The 16,832-nt window shown below is 31.1% G+C and overlaps 1 protein-coding gene across 1 annotated transcript in view; it reads right to left on the bottom strand.

Annotated features, from left to right (window-relative positions):
- Positions 1-6,136: 6,136 nt before the first annotated feature.
- LOC139494355 (coatomer subunit gamma-2-like) overlaps positions 6,137-16,832 on the bottom strand; it is a 37,587-nt gene continuing 26,891 nt past the window's right edge. The window contains exons 18-25 of the mRNA XM_071282524.1: positions 15,565-15,668; positions 15,129-15,251; positions 14,681-14,752; positions 14,090-14,232; positions 13,380-13,548; positions 12,775-12,872; positions 6,992-7,130; positions 6,137-6,567 (exon numbers count right to left, since the gene is read on the bottom strand). Of these exons, the coding sequence (XP_071138625.1) occupies positions 6,335-6,567; positions 6,992-7,130; positions 12,775-12,872; positions 13,380-13,548; positions 14,090-14,232; positions 14,681-14,752; positions 15,129-15,251; positions 15,565-15,668 (1,081 nt within the window). The 3' untranslated portion in view covers positions 6,137-6,334. The remainder of the gene's footprint in view (positions 6,568-6,991; positions 7,131-12,774; positions 12,873-13,379; positions 13,549-14,089; positions 14,233-14,680; positions 14,753-15,128; positions 15,252-15,564; positions 15,669-16,832) is intronic.

The raw sequence follows: 16,832 nt of genomic DNA, 5'->3' as shown, positions 1-16,832 counted from the left end.
AAAATAATAATTAAAAACCATTTTTTTAAACGGTCTTAGAACGGTCAACTATGTAGGAAGTTAGGGACAAATGCCAGACGGAAATTGTAAAAAAAGCAAATGATAACGAAATATAAAATTTCCAGGTAGTCTACCTTCTGAAATATGAAGTCTAACGCAAAAAGTATGGGGTCACCGCTGTATTAGTATCCTCCTTCACCTCGCATTCTTCATAGCAGGCAAGACGAAACTCAATTGAAACACTAAGGTTTTTCCACCAAGGCATAGATGACATCAGAACGACTAACACAAACTTGAGGGATATTTGGTTTTCAAATTACTGCAAACTTTGTTATTGATTTGTCCTTCCAAATGCATTGATTTCAGTATTACAAGCGAGTTTTGTGCAGATAAAACGACGGTGTGGCGTTCTGCATTACAAGCTTATTATTTTTTATGAGTTTTAGATAAAGGCAATAGAAGTATACCGCTGTTCGAAATTCATATATCGATAGAGAAAAAATAATCCGGGTTACAAACTTAAACTGAGGGAAACGTATCAAATATAAGAGAACTACGACACAACAGAAACACAACATAAATGTGTAACACACGCAGAAACGAACTTAAACATAACAATGGCCATTTTCCTGACTTGGTACAGGGCATTATAAGAAAAAAATAGTGGTTTGAACCTGGTTTTGTGGCATACCAAACCTCCTGCTTTAATGGCAATGTTAATTATAACATTAAAATGACAACATTATATGACAGGACTACAATACAAATAAATGGGAGAAAATATAGAACTATTAGTTCGATGTCACTGCTGGTGAACGTTGACTCTTGGATGGTATCTCGACATGAAATGTCATTGATAAGTCATTTTCTGTAAATTTACTGTTCATAAAATGTAAGACTACATACTCTGATATGCCTTGACTGTTTAATTGATCATGATTGAATTGTATGTGAAAAGTATCTAAAAAGATAGAAGTTCTACTACAGGTGTCACATAAACATGTAAAAAAAACCCATAATCAATGAAAATGAAGTCAATGTCACAGCAACTCTGGCATTTATATACGCACAACTAACAGTCATTTTATACAAAATACATAGATGACCTATTATTACATGTAGCACTATCTCAGAAATGGAGCTACTAAGAATATGAACCATTAAAAGTGGGTCAGGTGTAGGCAAGTCCTACCAAACGAATATGTACATCTTACAGGCAACCCATACATCAATGTAAGTTGACCATTTGTAATCACAAAAAAATTACTTTAACCATGAACCAGATGCTCCGCAGGGCGTAGCTTTATACGACCGCAGAGGTTGAACCCTGAACGGTTGGGGCAAGTATGGACACAACATTCAAGCTGGATTCAGCTCTAAATTTGGATTGTGATTAAATAGTTGACACAGCATAGGTTTCTGACACAGAATGAATGTGTTCTAATGAACTTAAAATTTTTGTTTTCTCTTAGAGCAATTCACTATGCTGTTGAATATTAATCCTCTCAAAAAAATGTTTGAAGAAATTTTCTTTTTTATTTATGAAATTTCAAATGAGAAAAATTGAACCCAATTTTTTTAATCACATCCCCCTTTCCCTTATTCCAAAACTAATCTCAATCAAAATTTCTAATGGAGTTTGCAACAATAACTACTCATTTAAATACATCATAAAATATTAAGATGTAAAAAAACTGCTTGTTATCACTGAATGGTAAAGATTATTTTAATTTATCAGTTGGTAGTAAAAAGTGAATATACATTGTATATTGTATATAACAAAGATTTAAGTTGATTCTGGACAAAGAAAGATAACTCCAATTAAAAAAAAATCTTGCTATTGCACAATATTTTGCAATTAGATATTTCTTGCTTACTATTCTGGACAAAGAAAGATAACTCTAATTAAAAAAAAATTTGCTATTTCACAATATTGTGCAATTAGATATTTCTTGCCATTGCACAATACTGTGCAATTGAAAGACTTGCTATTGCACAATACTTAATATAATAATTTTAGATCCTGATTTGGACCAACTTGAAAACTGGGCCCATAATAAAAAATCTAAGTACATTTTTGGATTCAGCATATCAAAGAACCCCAAGATTTCAATTTTTGTTAAAATCAGACTAAGTTTAATTTTGGACCCTTTGGACTTTAGTGTAGACCAATTTGAAAACAGGACCAAAAATGAAGAATCTACATACACAGTTAGATTTGGTATATCAAAGAACCCCATTTATTCAATTTTTGATGAAATCAAACAAAGTTTAATTTTGGACCCCGATTTGGACCAACTTGAAAACTGGGCTAATAATCAAGAATCTAAGTACATTTTTAGATTCAGCATATCAAAGAACCTAACTGATTCATTTTTTGTCAAAATCAAACTAAGTTTAATTTTGGACCCTTTGGACCTTAATGTAGACCAATTTGAAAACGGGACCAAAAGTTAAGAATCTACATACACAGTCATGACAGTTAGATTCGGCATATCAAAGAACCCCAATTATTCAATTTTGATGAAATCAAACAAAGTTTAATTTTGGACCCTTTGGGCCCCTTATTCTGTTGGGACCAAAACTCCCAAAATCAATACCAACCTTCCTTTTATGGTCATAAACCTTGTGTTTAAATTTCATAGATTTCTATTTACTTATACTAACGTTATGGTGCGAAAACCAAGAAAAATGCTTATTTGGGTCCCTTTTTGGCCCCTAATTCCTAAACTGTTGGGACCAAAACTCCCAAAATCAATCCCAACCGTTCTTTTGTGGTCATAAACCTTGTGTCAAAATTTCATAGATTTCTATTAACTTAAACTAAAGTTATAGTGCGAAAACCAAGAAAATGCTTATTTGGGCCCTTTTTGGCCCCTAATTCCTAAAATGTTCGGATCAAAACTCCCAAAATCAATACCAACCTTCCTTTTGTGGTCATAAACCTTGTGTTAAAATTTCATAGATTTCCATTCACTTTTACTAAAGTTAGAGTGCGAAAACTAAAAGTAATTGGACGACGACGACGACGCAGACGACGACGCCAACGTGATAGCAATATACGACGAAAAATTTTTCAAATTTTGCGGTCGTATAAAAATAATGAATAAAGATTTGAATCCTTCCAATGCGTACATGTACATCTTAGTCATTCCATACACCAAAATATGGTTGATCAATTCATTGGAGGAAATCTAAATGTTACTCGAGTCGATGAACCATTAAAACGAGATGAAGGTCAGACGAATCCTTGAAGACCGACATGAACACCTAACAATAGTTCAATACCTCAATAAGATCTATTGCTTATACGGACGTGACCTCAAAAACTTGACTTGATCACAGACCAACAACAAAACATGATCAGGGTTGTAAGAACCCTGGCCGACTGACATGTAGACCTTCCAATATCTATATATACCAAATGTAGATGTTCTATTTCTCAGAATGCGGGTCCCAGTAAAGGACTATGCCAGACAGAATCCTAGGAACATCAATAATTTGTAAACAGTCAAGATATCAAGTTCTCAGGTTTTCTACTCTCTGAAAATCGGTCATAGCTACCAAGATCAGTGATTTTTTCAAAATTGTCAATGCTTTTGGAACATTGAATTTGATTTGGACTTTTAACTGTTTTTATATGTAGATTCAATATGGGTTTTTTTCTTTCTTAAACTTTTGTAATTGTAGATTGAATATTTGCACCTCTTACTATATGTATGGAGCATAATTTTGTTGATGATTGTCAAATAATTAGTTTTTTTTGTTAATTTGTCTATGAATGGAGTCTTTTACAGCTTGATCAGGGTATAATTATACACACTGTGTGTGTCCTTCATTAAACAGATTAAACCAAAAAAATAATATCAAGCTTCAGAGTGTGTTTATGATTTCTTCATTGCTTTTTGAGATTATTTGAGCTTGCAACACATTATGATTTCACTAGCAGCAGGTTGTAGAATTGTTCGGAATCCTAAGATTTTTCTGCCCAGGAATAGATTGACGTAACGGTACCCAAATTGCACCTATTTAGCAAAAACAGCAGCAGAAATCTTACAAGATGTTCTAGAGACTAAACAATTTGTATTTTTCTGATTTGACAATATGCAAATCTTTCAACATAGGTAAAAATATTTAGATTTACACAAAATTTTCACAGTATTTATCAACAGATGAAGTGTTTACTGAAAAAGCAAAATGTACCGAAACGTCGCCATGCAAGGTCATCTTTTTAAAAATAGCAAATACAATATGTTTCAATTATCTATTTCTTAAAAAATGAAGATTAAGCATGGACAAGTATCCAATTGTTCAAAATATTTAAAAAATTAAATAGAAGCTCTGTTATTCATTGACGATGCAAATTTAAGCAAGGATGCAATTTGGGTACTCCTCAATACAGAATCGTTGATGGTTAGGAGGTTAGTTCAAACCAATTTTTCTATGATTCAAATTGGATTGAAAATCTAATTGGTGTACCTATATGATAAAGAAGGACACGGCTACAAAATAAACACAAAATGGAAATTTTTGTCTTGATCATAAAAAAACGTAGTAAAATAATCAGTCAAAAAAGGTGCGATTTAGGTACCGTCATGTTACATTTGTAAATAAAATGTTTGTATTCTTGTCTTTCATTTTTGCTATGTGCTTTTGTCTATATGCCTTTTAATGTTTCTTTGGTACATATATGACAAGGCTTTGTACTTTAACATCCCGCCATTGTGTTATTGTCATATGGTTAATTAGTGTTTTCTCGTCTTTAATGTTTGCTAATTTGCTTGGTCTATATGCCATTTTGTAACACAATGTTGACTGCTGTACCTCTATTTTGACATTTTTACCTGTCATGTCTGTTTGTTTTGTTAACGTATCATTGTCAAAATAATGGAATTTGATGCAACTGTCATACAAGTGAGAGGTTTAGCTAGTTAAAAAACCAGGTTTAATCCCCTATTTTCTACATAAGAAAATGCCTGTATCAAGTCAGGAATATGACAGTTGTTATTCATTCGATTGATGTCAGGGGTTTATCTGAGTATTTTGGGAAAAAGGACCCTGGATTAGGAATTTTTTAACATGGTTTTCAATGAAATTGGGAAAAACAAGCAATATACCAGATGTTAGTTTTAATGTGTTTTGTTCATTAAACTTTGTTTTGTTGGTGAAAATAGAGTAAGGACTACCTACACCTTCTTTGTTTTTAAATATAACAAAATGGCATTAAAGTTTATTTGAGTATCAAAATAATGAGTTCTAACTTCTTAAAGGGTTGTTACATTTATTTATTTTTTTGACGTGAAATTTGTGAACTAAAATATTTTGAGTTCTGTATAAAATATATCCTGTTTCTATTTTCTTTTTTTATATATCTTTTGGTTTTAAATTTTAGTGTTGCTATGATAGCTGTCACATGTTTGGTTCTTTTTCATTTTTTATTTACTGTATTTGATTGACAAACCCATAGTTATATACTTGTCCGTTTTCGGATTTGATCTGGTTTTAGTATTTTCCCACACTTCCAGTTTATTTATGGCAGCCATTGTTTGTCAATGTTGTTTGTCATTCAATATGTTTCAACTTGGATTTACACATTACTTGTTGGCGATTTTTGGCATAAAGCTAGCAGTTGAATAAAATAAACATCTCTGTCATGAATAATAAAGATGATTTTGTGATCATTTGGGAATTTAACTCCCAAAATTGGGAAAAATGTAGGGTTTTTGTCGTTGGGAATGGGTCTAAAAACCGGACCCTGTGGAATGCTAGAAAAATCCATGGATGTGTTTGAGATTTTGATTTTGCCATTTGATGAGGGACTTTCCGTTTAGAATTTTCCTCAGAGTTCAATTTTTTTGTAATTTTACTTTTTGCTAAATTTGGATCAACCTTTGGAATTCCAGGTCCATTATGCTCACCATGCACTTTATTTAGCCTTTTAACTTTTTTGATTGTGTGTACAAAATTACAAGTCTAGTATTTTTTATACCTTTTTTCCATATAGCAGTGTACAGTATCCACATTTTGTTTATCTAATTGTTTAGTTTCTTGTCCTACTTTCAAAAGTGTTAATCTTGCAGTAGCATATGCAATTTTCATTTTGAATGGCTCCAATCATGTAAAAACAAACATATCCTCCCTTTTCCAGCTTTTATTGCACAAAAGCAGTAGTACATAATATTAACACAGCCATCATAGCAATATGTTTTCCATCAAAGGAAATAAATCTTATATCATTACAATAAATAATTTTTCAGTCTAAAGAATAATATATGTTTCAATATTCTTCATAAAAATTTCCCTAGAAAAAAAAATGTCCTTCAAATCCAAGTATCTATCCTATAGCTGTAACTAGCACTTCAGACACATAAGGATCGGTTGAACGAACAGTTAACTGCATCGTAACACCTGAATCTGACATGGCTAATTTAGCTCGGACGAGAGCATCATGGCCACCACGGTAAACTCCAGATAAAAATAATGAGTGTGAACTCTTGCCTTCCTGTACTTTGTCAGATCTCTCACATGGCTGCATACCCATAAACTGTATGATATTCTTCACAGCTTCTGTAATAAAAAAAAAAAACATCATTATTATTCGTATTCGTTGATACGTTCAGGGTTATTTTTGCACAAATCTTCAGTCAGTTTGCCTTAAGAATTATAATTCTGAATAGTTTTTATTAATCAAAATGCACTTTTAAAACATTGTTCATTCTTATCTTCCTTTATTGTATTTTGTCCATCAAACATGATCAAAAATTTAAAATCAATGAAGAACATTATAAGTTGTTCAACTCTGAACAGTATTAAACCACAGTAAGTTAATATATATATCTGTATGAAAGTCTTCGGCTTATATATATTTCTAAAGTATCATTTATTGTTGCTAATACCTGATATTTAGTTGTATATCTCTGTGCCATAGATTCAAATAGAAACTATTCATGAAACAAAATAGTTCAGAATATCTTATATAATATATATTTACCCTCTAGAGACTTGACAGTTGAGAGAGCAAATGTATCTTCAAGTTCATTTTCAGGTCCTATTTCTTCCCATGCTCCTCCAAAGTTTGGTTTTATCACACGCTGTACATGGTCAGCCACAGTGACTTCTACATCTTCAAGCTGTTAAAATATGAAAGGATTTCTGGAAACTTCACAGATAATGATGATGATTTATTTGGGCAATATTAATCATAATTTTCATTTTGAAAAGCTGCTAAAGTGATATTTAATCATAAATGAATGCTAAATTTACTGTAATTTCGATTTATAACAGTAACAAAATCCAATTAGAACTGAAAAGATTATCTCTCCTTGATTTTGTTCTGTGCAATTTACAACTATTATCTCCCCTTTATTTATTCTGTGCCATATACAACTATTATCATCCCTTGATTTATTTTGTACAATCTACAACTATTATCTCCCCTTAATTTATTTTGTGCAATTTACAACTATTATCTCCCCTTGATTTATTCTGTGCCATATACAACTATTATCTTCCCTTGATTTATTTTGTGCAATTTACAACTATTATCTCCCCTTGATTTATTCTGTGCCATATACAACTATTATCTTCCCTTGATTTATTTTGTGCAATTTACAACTCTTATCTCCCCTTGATTTATTCTGTGCCATATACAACTATTATCTTCCCTTGATTTATTTTGTGCAATTTACAACTAATATCTCCCCTTGATTTATTCTGTGTCATATACAACTATTATCTTCCCTTGATTTATTTTGTGCCATATACAACTATTATCTTCCCTTGATTTATTCTGTGCCATATGGCCCAAGACCACAATTAATGACCTCGCTTTTCGTTGTCCACGAATATAGTTCCTTTTAATTAGAGTAGATATAGGAAGATGTGGTGTGAGTGCCAATGAGACAACTCTCCATACAAATAACAATTTAAAAAGTAAACCATTATAGGTTAAAGTACGGCCTTCAACACGGAGCCTTAGCTCACACCGAACAACAAGCTATAAAGGGCCCCAAAATTACTAGTGTAAAACCATTCAAACGGGAAGTGTATTTTTCCTTAATTTTTTTTCTTTCCTTTCCTCACTCATTCCTTAAATCTTTTTGGGTGGAAATGAAAGAAGAGAGGTCAAATAAATTTTTGGAGGTTGTATTTTAACTGATTTTGATATGGAATGAGTGATTAGGTCAAGTGCAACCAGGTGCTCCGCAGGGCGCAGCTTTATACGACCGCAGAGGTCGAACCCTGAACAGTTGGGGCAAGTATGGACAAAACATTCAAGCATGATACAGCTCTGAATTTGGATTGTGATCAAATTTTTGACATTACATGGTTTTTTTTTACACAAAACAAATGCCAAGATTTTACAAATCAATTAAAGATTTCTTCTTCAAACTTTTTAAATCTAAAATTAAATAGTTGACACAGCATAGGTTTCTGACACAGAATGAATGTGGTCTAATGAACTTAAAAGGTTTTTTTTGCCTTTGAGCAAATCACTATGCTGTTGAATATTAATCCTCTCAAAAAAATGTTTGAAGAAATTTTCTTTTTATTTATGAAATCTGAAATGAGAAAAATTTAACCCCCCCCCTTTTTTTTCACATCCCCGTTTCCCTTTTTCAAAACTGATATCAATTCAAATTTCTAATGGAGTTTGCAACAATAACTACTCATTTAAATACATCATAAAATATTAAGATGTAAAAAAACTGCTTGTTATCACTGAATGGTAAAGATTATTTAAATTTATCAGTTGGTAGTAAAAAGTGTATATACATTGTATATTGTATATAACAAAGATTTAAGTTGATTCTGGACAAAGAAAGATAACTCCAATTAAAAAAAATTCTTGCTATTGCACAATATTGTGCAATAGGATATTTCTGGCTTACTATTCTGGACAAAGAAAGATAACTCTAATTAAAAAAAAATTTGCTATTTCACAATATTGTGCAATTAGATATTTCTTGCCATTGCACAATACTGTGCAATTGAAAAGACTTGCTATTGCACAATACTTAATATAATAATTTTAGATCCTGATTTGGACCAACTTGAAACTGGGCCCATAATCAAAAATCTAAGTACATGTTTAGATTCAGCATATCAAAGAGGCCCAAGAATTCAATTTTTGTTAAAATCAAACTTAGTTTAATTTTGGACCCTTTGGACTTTAATGTAGAATTTGAAATTTGAAAACAGGACCAAAAATGAAGAATCTACATACACAGTTAGATTTGGCATATCAAAGAACCCCAAGGATTCAATTTTTGATGAAATCAAACAAAGTTTAATTTTGGACCCTTTGGACCTTAATGTAGACTAATTTGAAAACTGGACCAAAAAACTTCAATAATCAAGAATCTAAGTACATTTTTAGATTCAACATATCAAAGAACCCAACCGATTCATTTTTTGTCAAAATCAAACTTAGTTTAATTTTGGACCCTTTGGACCTTAATGTAGACCAATTTGAAAACGGGACCAAAAGTTGAGAATCTACATATACAGTTAGATTCGGCATATCAAAGAACCCCAATTATTCAATTTTGATGAAATCAAACAAAGTTTAATTTTGGACCCTTTGGGCCCCTTATTCCTAAATTGTTGGGACCAAAACTCCCAAAATTAATACCAACCTTCCTTTTATGGTCATAAGCCTTGTGTTTAAATTTCATAGATTTGTATTTACTTATACTAACATTATAGTGCGAAAACCAAGAAAAATGCTCATTTGGGTCCCTTTTTGGCCCCTAATTCCTAAACTGTTGGGTCCTAAACTCCCAAAATCAATACCAACCTTCCTTTTGTGGTCATAAACATTGTGTTTAAATTTCATAGATTTCTATTTACTTAACCTAAGGTTATTGTGCAAAAACCAAGAAAAATGCTTATTTGGGCCCTTTATTGGCCCCTTATTCCTAAACTATTGAAACCAAAACTCCCAAAATCAATCCCAATCTTTCTTTTGTGGTCATAAACCTTGTGTCAAAATTTCATAGATTTCTATTAACTTAAACTAAAGTTATGGTGCGAAAACCAAGAAAATGCTTATTTGGGCCCTTTTTGGCCCCTTATTCCTAAAATGTTGGGACCAAAACTCCCAAAATCAATACCAACCTTCCTTTTATGGTCATAAACCTTGTGTTAAAATTTCATAGATTTCTATTCACTTTTACTAAAGTTAGAGTGCGAAAACTAAAAGTATTCGGACGCCGGACGACGACGACGACGCCAACGTGATAGCAATATACGACGAAAATTTTTTCAAAATTTGCGGTCGTATAAAAAGGTGATATTTACAGTTTTCGGAACATCTCTTGACTTGTCAATAGGGGTATGGATGTGTATTGGCTAAATTTGTAAAAGTGATTGCTTCAATCTTTCTAAATTTTGGATATATATTTGGACTAGGACAATACATTACACACACAAAAAATTGGACAAAAGTGCATGGTGCAATTTTTTTAATGATGCAAAAGGTTATAAAGAACTGATAGAGGAATTAGTTGTGGTCTTTGGCCTAAGAGGTGCATTTCAGCAAATTTAGAATTTTTACTTTGGCATCTTTTCTGAATGATCTATTGGTATTGATTTGTCAAACTATATGAGAAGAAATGATTTTCACTTTCATTTGATAGAAATTTTGTGAAAAAGTCACTTTTCAGGTTAAATGCCTAAAATGTAGCTTTTTCACTTTTTTCACTATTTTTTCAAGAACAGCATGCTTAATTTCTCTCTGACAGTTTTTTTCTGATATCTATTTGTGTTTGTGGTATTTATTTCAGTTGTTTAACTTATTTGTGAACTCTGAACACAAAAAAAAGTAGATAAAAACATAAAAAGAGTGCAAAATGTGCTGTTTTAATAGTCTAAGTCTAACGGTCAGTATACGCAGCAGGTGAAATGTGAAGTTCTATGCACTTAAAAGTTGTATTCCAAAACAGATTGCACTGAACCTACATCAAAAACACTTATTACTGGTTGCTTAACCATTTCTGTTTCACAGACTACCTTTACTTTCTTCTGTTGGATAGCTAGTGGTTTAAATATTGGCCTTTTGAGGCTGACATTTCATTTAGTTTTTAAACAGTAAAGTTAATAAACTTTGCATCAGACCATACTGTCTGCATATATAGTTGAAAGTGACAGTCTTGTTACATCCAGGCTCCATGTTTTATCATATCTGAGCACAGATTTTAGCAAAAAGAAGTATATCTCCATCTCCCATATCATTTATATGCTTTTAAATATGCAAATGTGGGGAACGGCCTTAACTGGCAATCTGTTTTTTTAAGCATAACATTGCTAAAGACCATTTTATCCACATGCGTTATGCTATTTGAAACTTATATTTCCATCAAAAGTACATTTATAACCTGTTAAAGTTTGTTTGATAACTTAACAACTTCAGAAAATTGTGGTAAGTGAAAAATATTACATTTGATATAAGGCCTCACCCTAATTGAAAACCTCTATTTTTTGGCACAGGCTCATATAAAATTAACTTCTGGCCATTTTGCATAAGTCTGATACATGAAATATGCTTTCTGTTGCTTTAAATAGATGTTAACTTATACATAGAGACATTAAAAAGTGTTAGTTTTGGTATCTTTTGGTTTTTAGAAGCTTAAATTTGATAGTTTTAATTGTTCTAATTCAACGCCACAATTCAGCACCCAAAATTCAGATATAAAAAATGCCACATTTTTTTTATTTGGTATCATATGGCTTTGAAACTTTGTAACCTGTTTTATAATATACTAAGCTTGAATCATGCCAAGTTTTATTAGAATTGGTCAAGTTTTAGGCCCCTAATAGGCCCAAGACCACAATTAATGACCCCGCTTTTCGTTGTCCACGAATATAGTTCCTTTTAATTAGAGTGTATTTTTCCTTAATTTTTTTTCTTTCCTTTCCTCACTCATTCCTTAAATCTTTTTGGGTGGAAATGAAAGAAGAGAGGTCAAATAAATTTTTGGAGGTTGTATTTGAACTGATTTTGATATGGAATGAGTGATTAGGTCAAGTGCAAAAAGGTTATATTTACAGTTTTCGGAACATCTCTTGACTTGTCAATAGGGGTATGGATGTGTATTGGCTAAATTTGTAAAAGTGATTGCTTCAATCTTTCTAAATTTTGGATATATATTTGGACTAGGACAATACATTACACACACAAAAAATTGGACAAAAGTGCATGGTGCAATTTTTTTAATGATGCAAAAGGTTATCTTCCCTTGATTTATTTTTTGCAATCTACAAATTTAAAGTTGAACTTATAGAGAATCTTGCATTTAAAATGATTGTGTAGTATTTTATTATTGTCATTTACTGTTAAATTTCAATTGTCATGCATATAACCTCTTTTCATTTCCAAACAATATGTTTAAATCCTTAGAAGCAGGACTCCCACTTTTGTTTTTAATAAAAAGTTGGTGAGATATGGGTACATAGTATGCAATTTCCTTTCCTTCAAAAATGTTTTGTCTAAAACGTTTGTGCCCCTCTCTTACAATACTTTTTTAACACCATGGTAGTGGTTTTAATTTGTATTTAGTGTGGTCAAATTCACATAATATAAAAAGGAAAATTTCATATTTTTAATCTCCTGTGAGAAATTATAGATATTACTACAAACTTAATTGACAACATCTTTTTTATGGTTCACATAATATGAAAAGGAAAATTCCATATTTTTTATCTCCAGTGAGAAATTATAGATATTACTACAAACTTAATTGACAACATCTTTTTTATGGTTATAAAACTTACGACATATTCATCTTCATATCCATCATCATCAGCTTCTCCTGTGTTAGGATCACAATCTTTCACAATAAACTTCAGAGTACAACTAAATGTTCCAGTCACTGCAAATCAATATGGATATCTTTTATTTCAATGTTTAGCACAAGTTATAATGTCCTTTTTATAATTTAAAAAATTTAAAAGGTTCCTTCTCCTAGTCGAAATAAATTTATCAATGTTTTTTTAATCCATAAGTTACATCATGAAGTGTCATGGTTTTTTTTTTAACCCAATTTCCTATTAGAAAAGAGCCATGATATACACAATAAAAGCACAATCCAATTTTACTTAAAATCACAAAATAGCTTTTATTATAGTTATTATTAGTTTTTCAAACCCAACAAAACCAGATTGTTTTCATCAAAAGATATAGTATAATATATTATCAGTTGCACAACACATTTGACAAAAGACAACTTTAGGAGTATGGGGAAATGAAAATACTTGCATGGCCTTATCATGAAAACCATTTAAAAATATTTCACATAATTCCCCCTTCTAATACTAATAAGTAATATTCTTTTTTTCTGTGTTTAAATATTTTCTATATGTGACTATTTATCTGGTACCTTGTGTAGGATCCTCTGGTAGTCTGACCATAGTATATGTGGTACCAGGTTTGTTGTAGGGTAGACTTGGACACTGGACATACTTCATTACATCAAATCCTTCAGCAGGGTCCATGTGAACTGTCACATTCTCTAGAACCTGATCATTGAGTGTATTGGTGCAATCAAACTGTAATATAAGATATTAAACACTTTACTGGTAATTTATTTTTATGGTTTGAGGAAATTTTGTTGTTTTCAGAATGCATTATTTTTCTATTCCTCTTTTTCAGCCAAATTCATAAATCAAAACATCTACTAACACATGGGATTACATCAGAAAACTGCTTAACCTGGAAGACAATGTTCTGTAAATGAGAAACCTGTTTGCAAGAGGTTTTCCTTTTTTCTAGCCCAATTCCTGGTTTTAACTATTCTTAAAGATAAAACTATTAAATTTATGCAAGGGTATATTATCTCAAATATATTTAACAATGAAATTAGCACCAAAAAAAACATAAACCTCTCACGAAAATCTGCCAACTTATTAGCATCTTTCAATCCAATGGCTTAAGCATTTGACTACATTTGTTTCAACAATATTCAAAGTCAATAGTAAAACTGGATACATTCATGTATCTGTCAAAGCAGTGTTAAATGCACTGACCACCAAGCTGTCCTTATTTATAATTTATAACTTTTTTAATTTCCTCATTAAGTCTTAATCATACCTGGAAGACCATGTATCTACCAAAGCAGTGTTTAACACACTGGACCATGTATTCTGTTTCAGATTCTGTAAGCTCCACTGGCAGACTGGAGGACTTGAACAAAGATCCAAGGTTAGAGAACTCAGGAACAGCAGCCAATCGTTCTGAAGTACACAATAAAAGATTTATGCATATCAGTATTGTGTGATCAGATTTTAGTATTAATTGAATCTTGTATATTTTCTGTCCATGACAAGGTAGGAAGGTTTATTCTGGTTTTGCTGTAAATTTGTCTAAAGATCAAATATATGATTTTTGTTAGATTGGTTTATACTATAAATATGAAAATTCTCCAAGGGCGTATTTTCATGAATAATAATTGTACAAATCAACATTTGTTTATCATAGACATAAAATACAAGGAAATTAGCTGTTGGATTTTATTGATAAGATAGTTGTATACTATCAAAAGTTATATATCTTAATTATGCTTAAAATATAACCTTCTTTTGGTGAGAATAAAAAAAAACTGCAGAGAATTTCAATTTGCCATATCATCTGCATATTTAGTATTATAAACATAACTTGAACAACAATTGTGCATTAAATTACCTGCATAAATATCTTGTGTAGAAGCAACCACTTTGTCTGTTGCCTTGGATACAGAGTCTCCTGGTTCCCTAACTAAAAATAATACAATTATACAAATAAAACACAATGTACTGACTAGATATAGTGATCTTTATAAATCAACTTTGTCATAAAAAAAAACATGGTCATAAATATTCATAAAGTAGACAACAAGGTGTTAATCACACTTTTCATCATCTTCTATTAAAAGATTTCAAGGAAGTATGGTTTCACTTCTTGCTAAATGGTCAACTACACTTGCTGGCGGGAGAATTTACTCCCCATTTTCGACATTTTTTTCTTGCATTTGTATAGGATCAATATTTTTATAAATGCACAGAATTTCAGGTTTCATATTCAGTGTCTTTCAACAGAAACAATTTATATACAAAGAAGTAAAAATTGTTCAAGTAACATGTATATGAATTACCTTTCTGTTCAGAAACAGGTTGAGTATCAAGTGGAACAGTCTTCAAGTCAAATGGTGCCTCAGATGGTTCCAGGGTGTAGTTATGTAATGCTCTCTCTAATCCAACCACAGATACTTGTAAACCTAAAATATGAAAATAAAACAATCTTATTCAAAAAAAGAAAAAATTATGGGAATGCTATCTAAGGTTGAGACGATGGAATAAAAAAAATATATAATTGGACAAAAAATTAACTTTCAGAAGCTGAATGGCTACGGGTAGTTTTACAAAATGAACAAGGAATATTACTGATTAAAAATCAATTATTCATGATGTTTTTTTTATCTAATCACAATGCTTTGATGTATGGCTAAGACTTTTGTAAAATATCACAGAGAAAGCCTTTCATTCTGAAATATAGATTTGAGTGTGAAAATGTAGTATGTTTTAACATACCATTGAGGATATAAGCAGAATTGAGTGCTTTCTGTTTCTGTTTCAGAACATCAACATAAAATGTAGCTCTATCCCTTACTTCATCATCAGTGTCCAATAAACACCTACAATACAAATTTAGTCAAAATTTACAATAATTACCTATTATACATATAATTAAGTCAACATTTACAATAAATACCTATTATATATTTAATTTTGTTAAAATTTACAACTACAGTAAACTACGGCAAATCGGATACCCAAAATGTCAGCTAAAATATCCGATTACCCGATATATTCAATTAGACGATGAATGTATATTCATTGAATATTCTGCAATAATGAGTAGATCTAATCCTGTATTGTAACTGACCCTGACAATGGCTAAATATGTGAAAGGACTGGAGGATTGATGGAGTCTTTTTTATCAGTTGCATCAACATGATGTTTGTGTAAAAAATAATCTTCTTCTTCTTCAGCTGATTATGTAATGATTAAATTTGTTTGCAGTTTTTAAATCCTTTGTTTATTAAAATAAATCAAATGTCATGAAATATTTATGTGAATTATTATCTACCATCCACAGTTTGTCTTTATTTGTTTTGTAAGCTAATAAATTTCCATTATTTACATTATGACACAGGTAAATCATTTTGGCTATATAAATAGATCAAAGCATGTCTGTGTAAAATCATATTTGTCATGATTTTATTTCTTTAAATAATCAAAGTTAAATTGATGAAAATAATCATGATTGATAAAATATTATTAAATAAAGTATATGTTACAATACACCATTAGATTGTATGGGCGCAGCCATTTTATGAGCATAAAATGGTATTCAGAATTTAAAGTATGGCTAATCCTGATTGGTTGATATGTGTGCCCGTTATTTTTTATTATTAGAGATTTGTGCATTCTGCATTATATCATGGGCCAAACAAATTATTTTCTTTAGCCCTAACGGAAACGAGATGTCTTTTCAACCCTAGGACGAGACACAAATTAGTCAACAACAAAAACTGAATCCATGACATGTGGTTACTTTTGCACATGTGAAAAAATTATTTCTGACAAAAGTCAGATTTCTCTTGTCAAAAGGGATTTATATATATATATATATTGCTATAAATTATTCAGAAGGAGGTAAATTCGGTTTAGATTATATTTCTGATTCTGTGAGCATTTAGAGTATAATAAAAATTCTCCAAACAGAAACGTATTGCACATGACAACAGAGTATATTTTATAAATAAATTCAAACCATTTGAAGTAAAAGAGCATCT

The sequence above is a fragment of the Mytilus edulis genome, chromosome 1 (genome assembly GCF_963676685.1).
Source record: "Mytilus edulis chromosome 1, xbMytEdul2.2, whole genome shotgun sequence".
Taxonomy (NCBI): domain Eukaryota; kingdom Metazoa; phylum Mollusca; class Bivalvia; order Mytilida; family Mytilidae; genus Mytilus; species Mytilus edulis.
The sequence above is the reverse complement of the archived record's forward strand: the minus strand, read 5'-3'. Positions and strand labels throughout refer to the sequence as shown.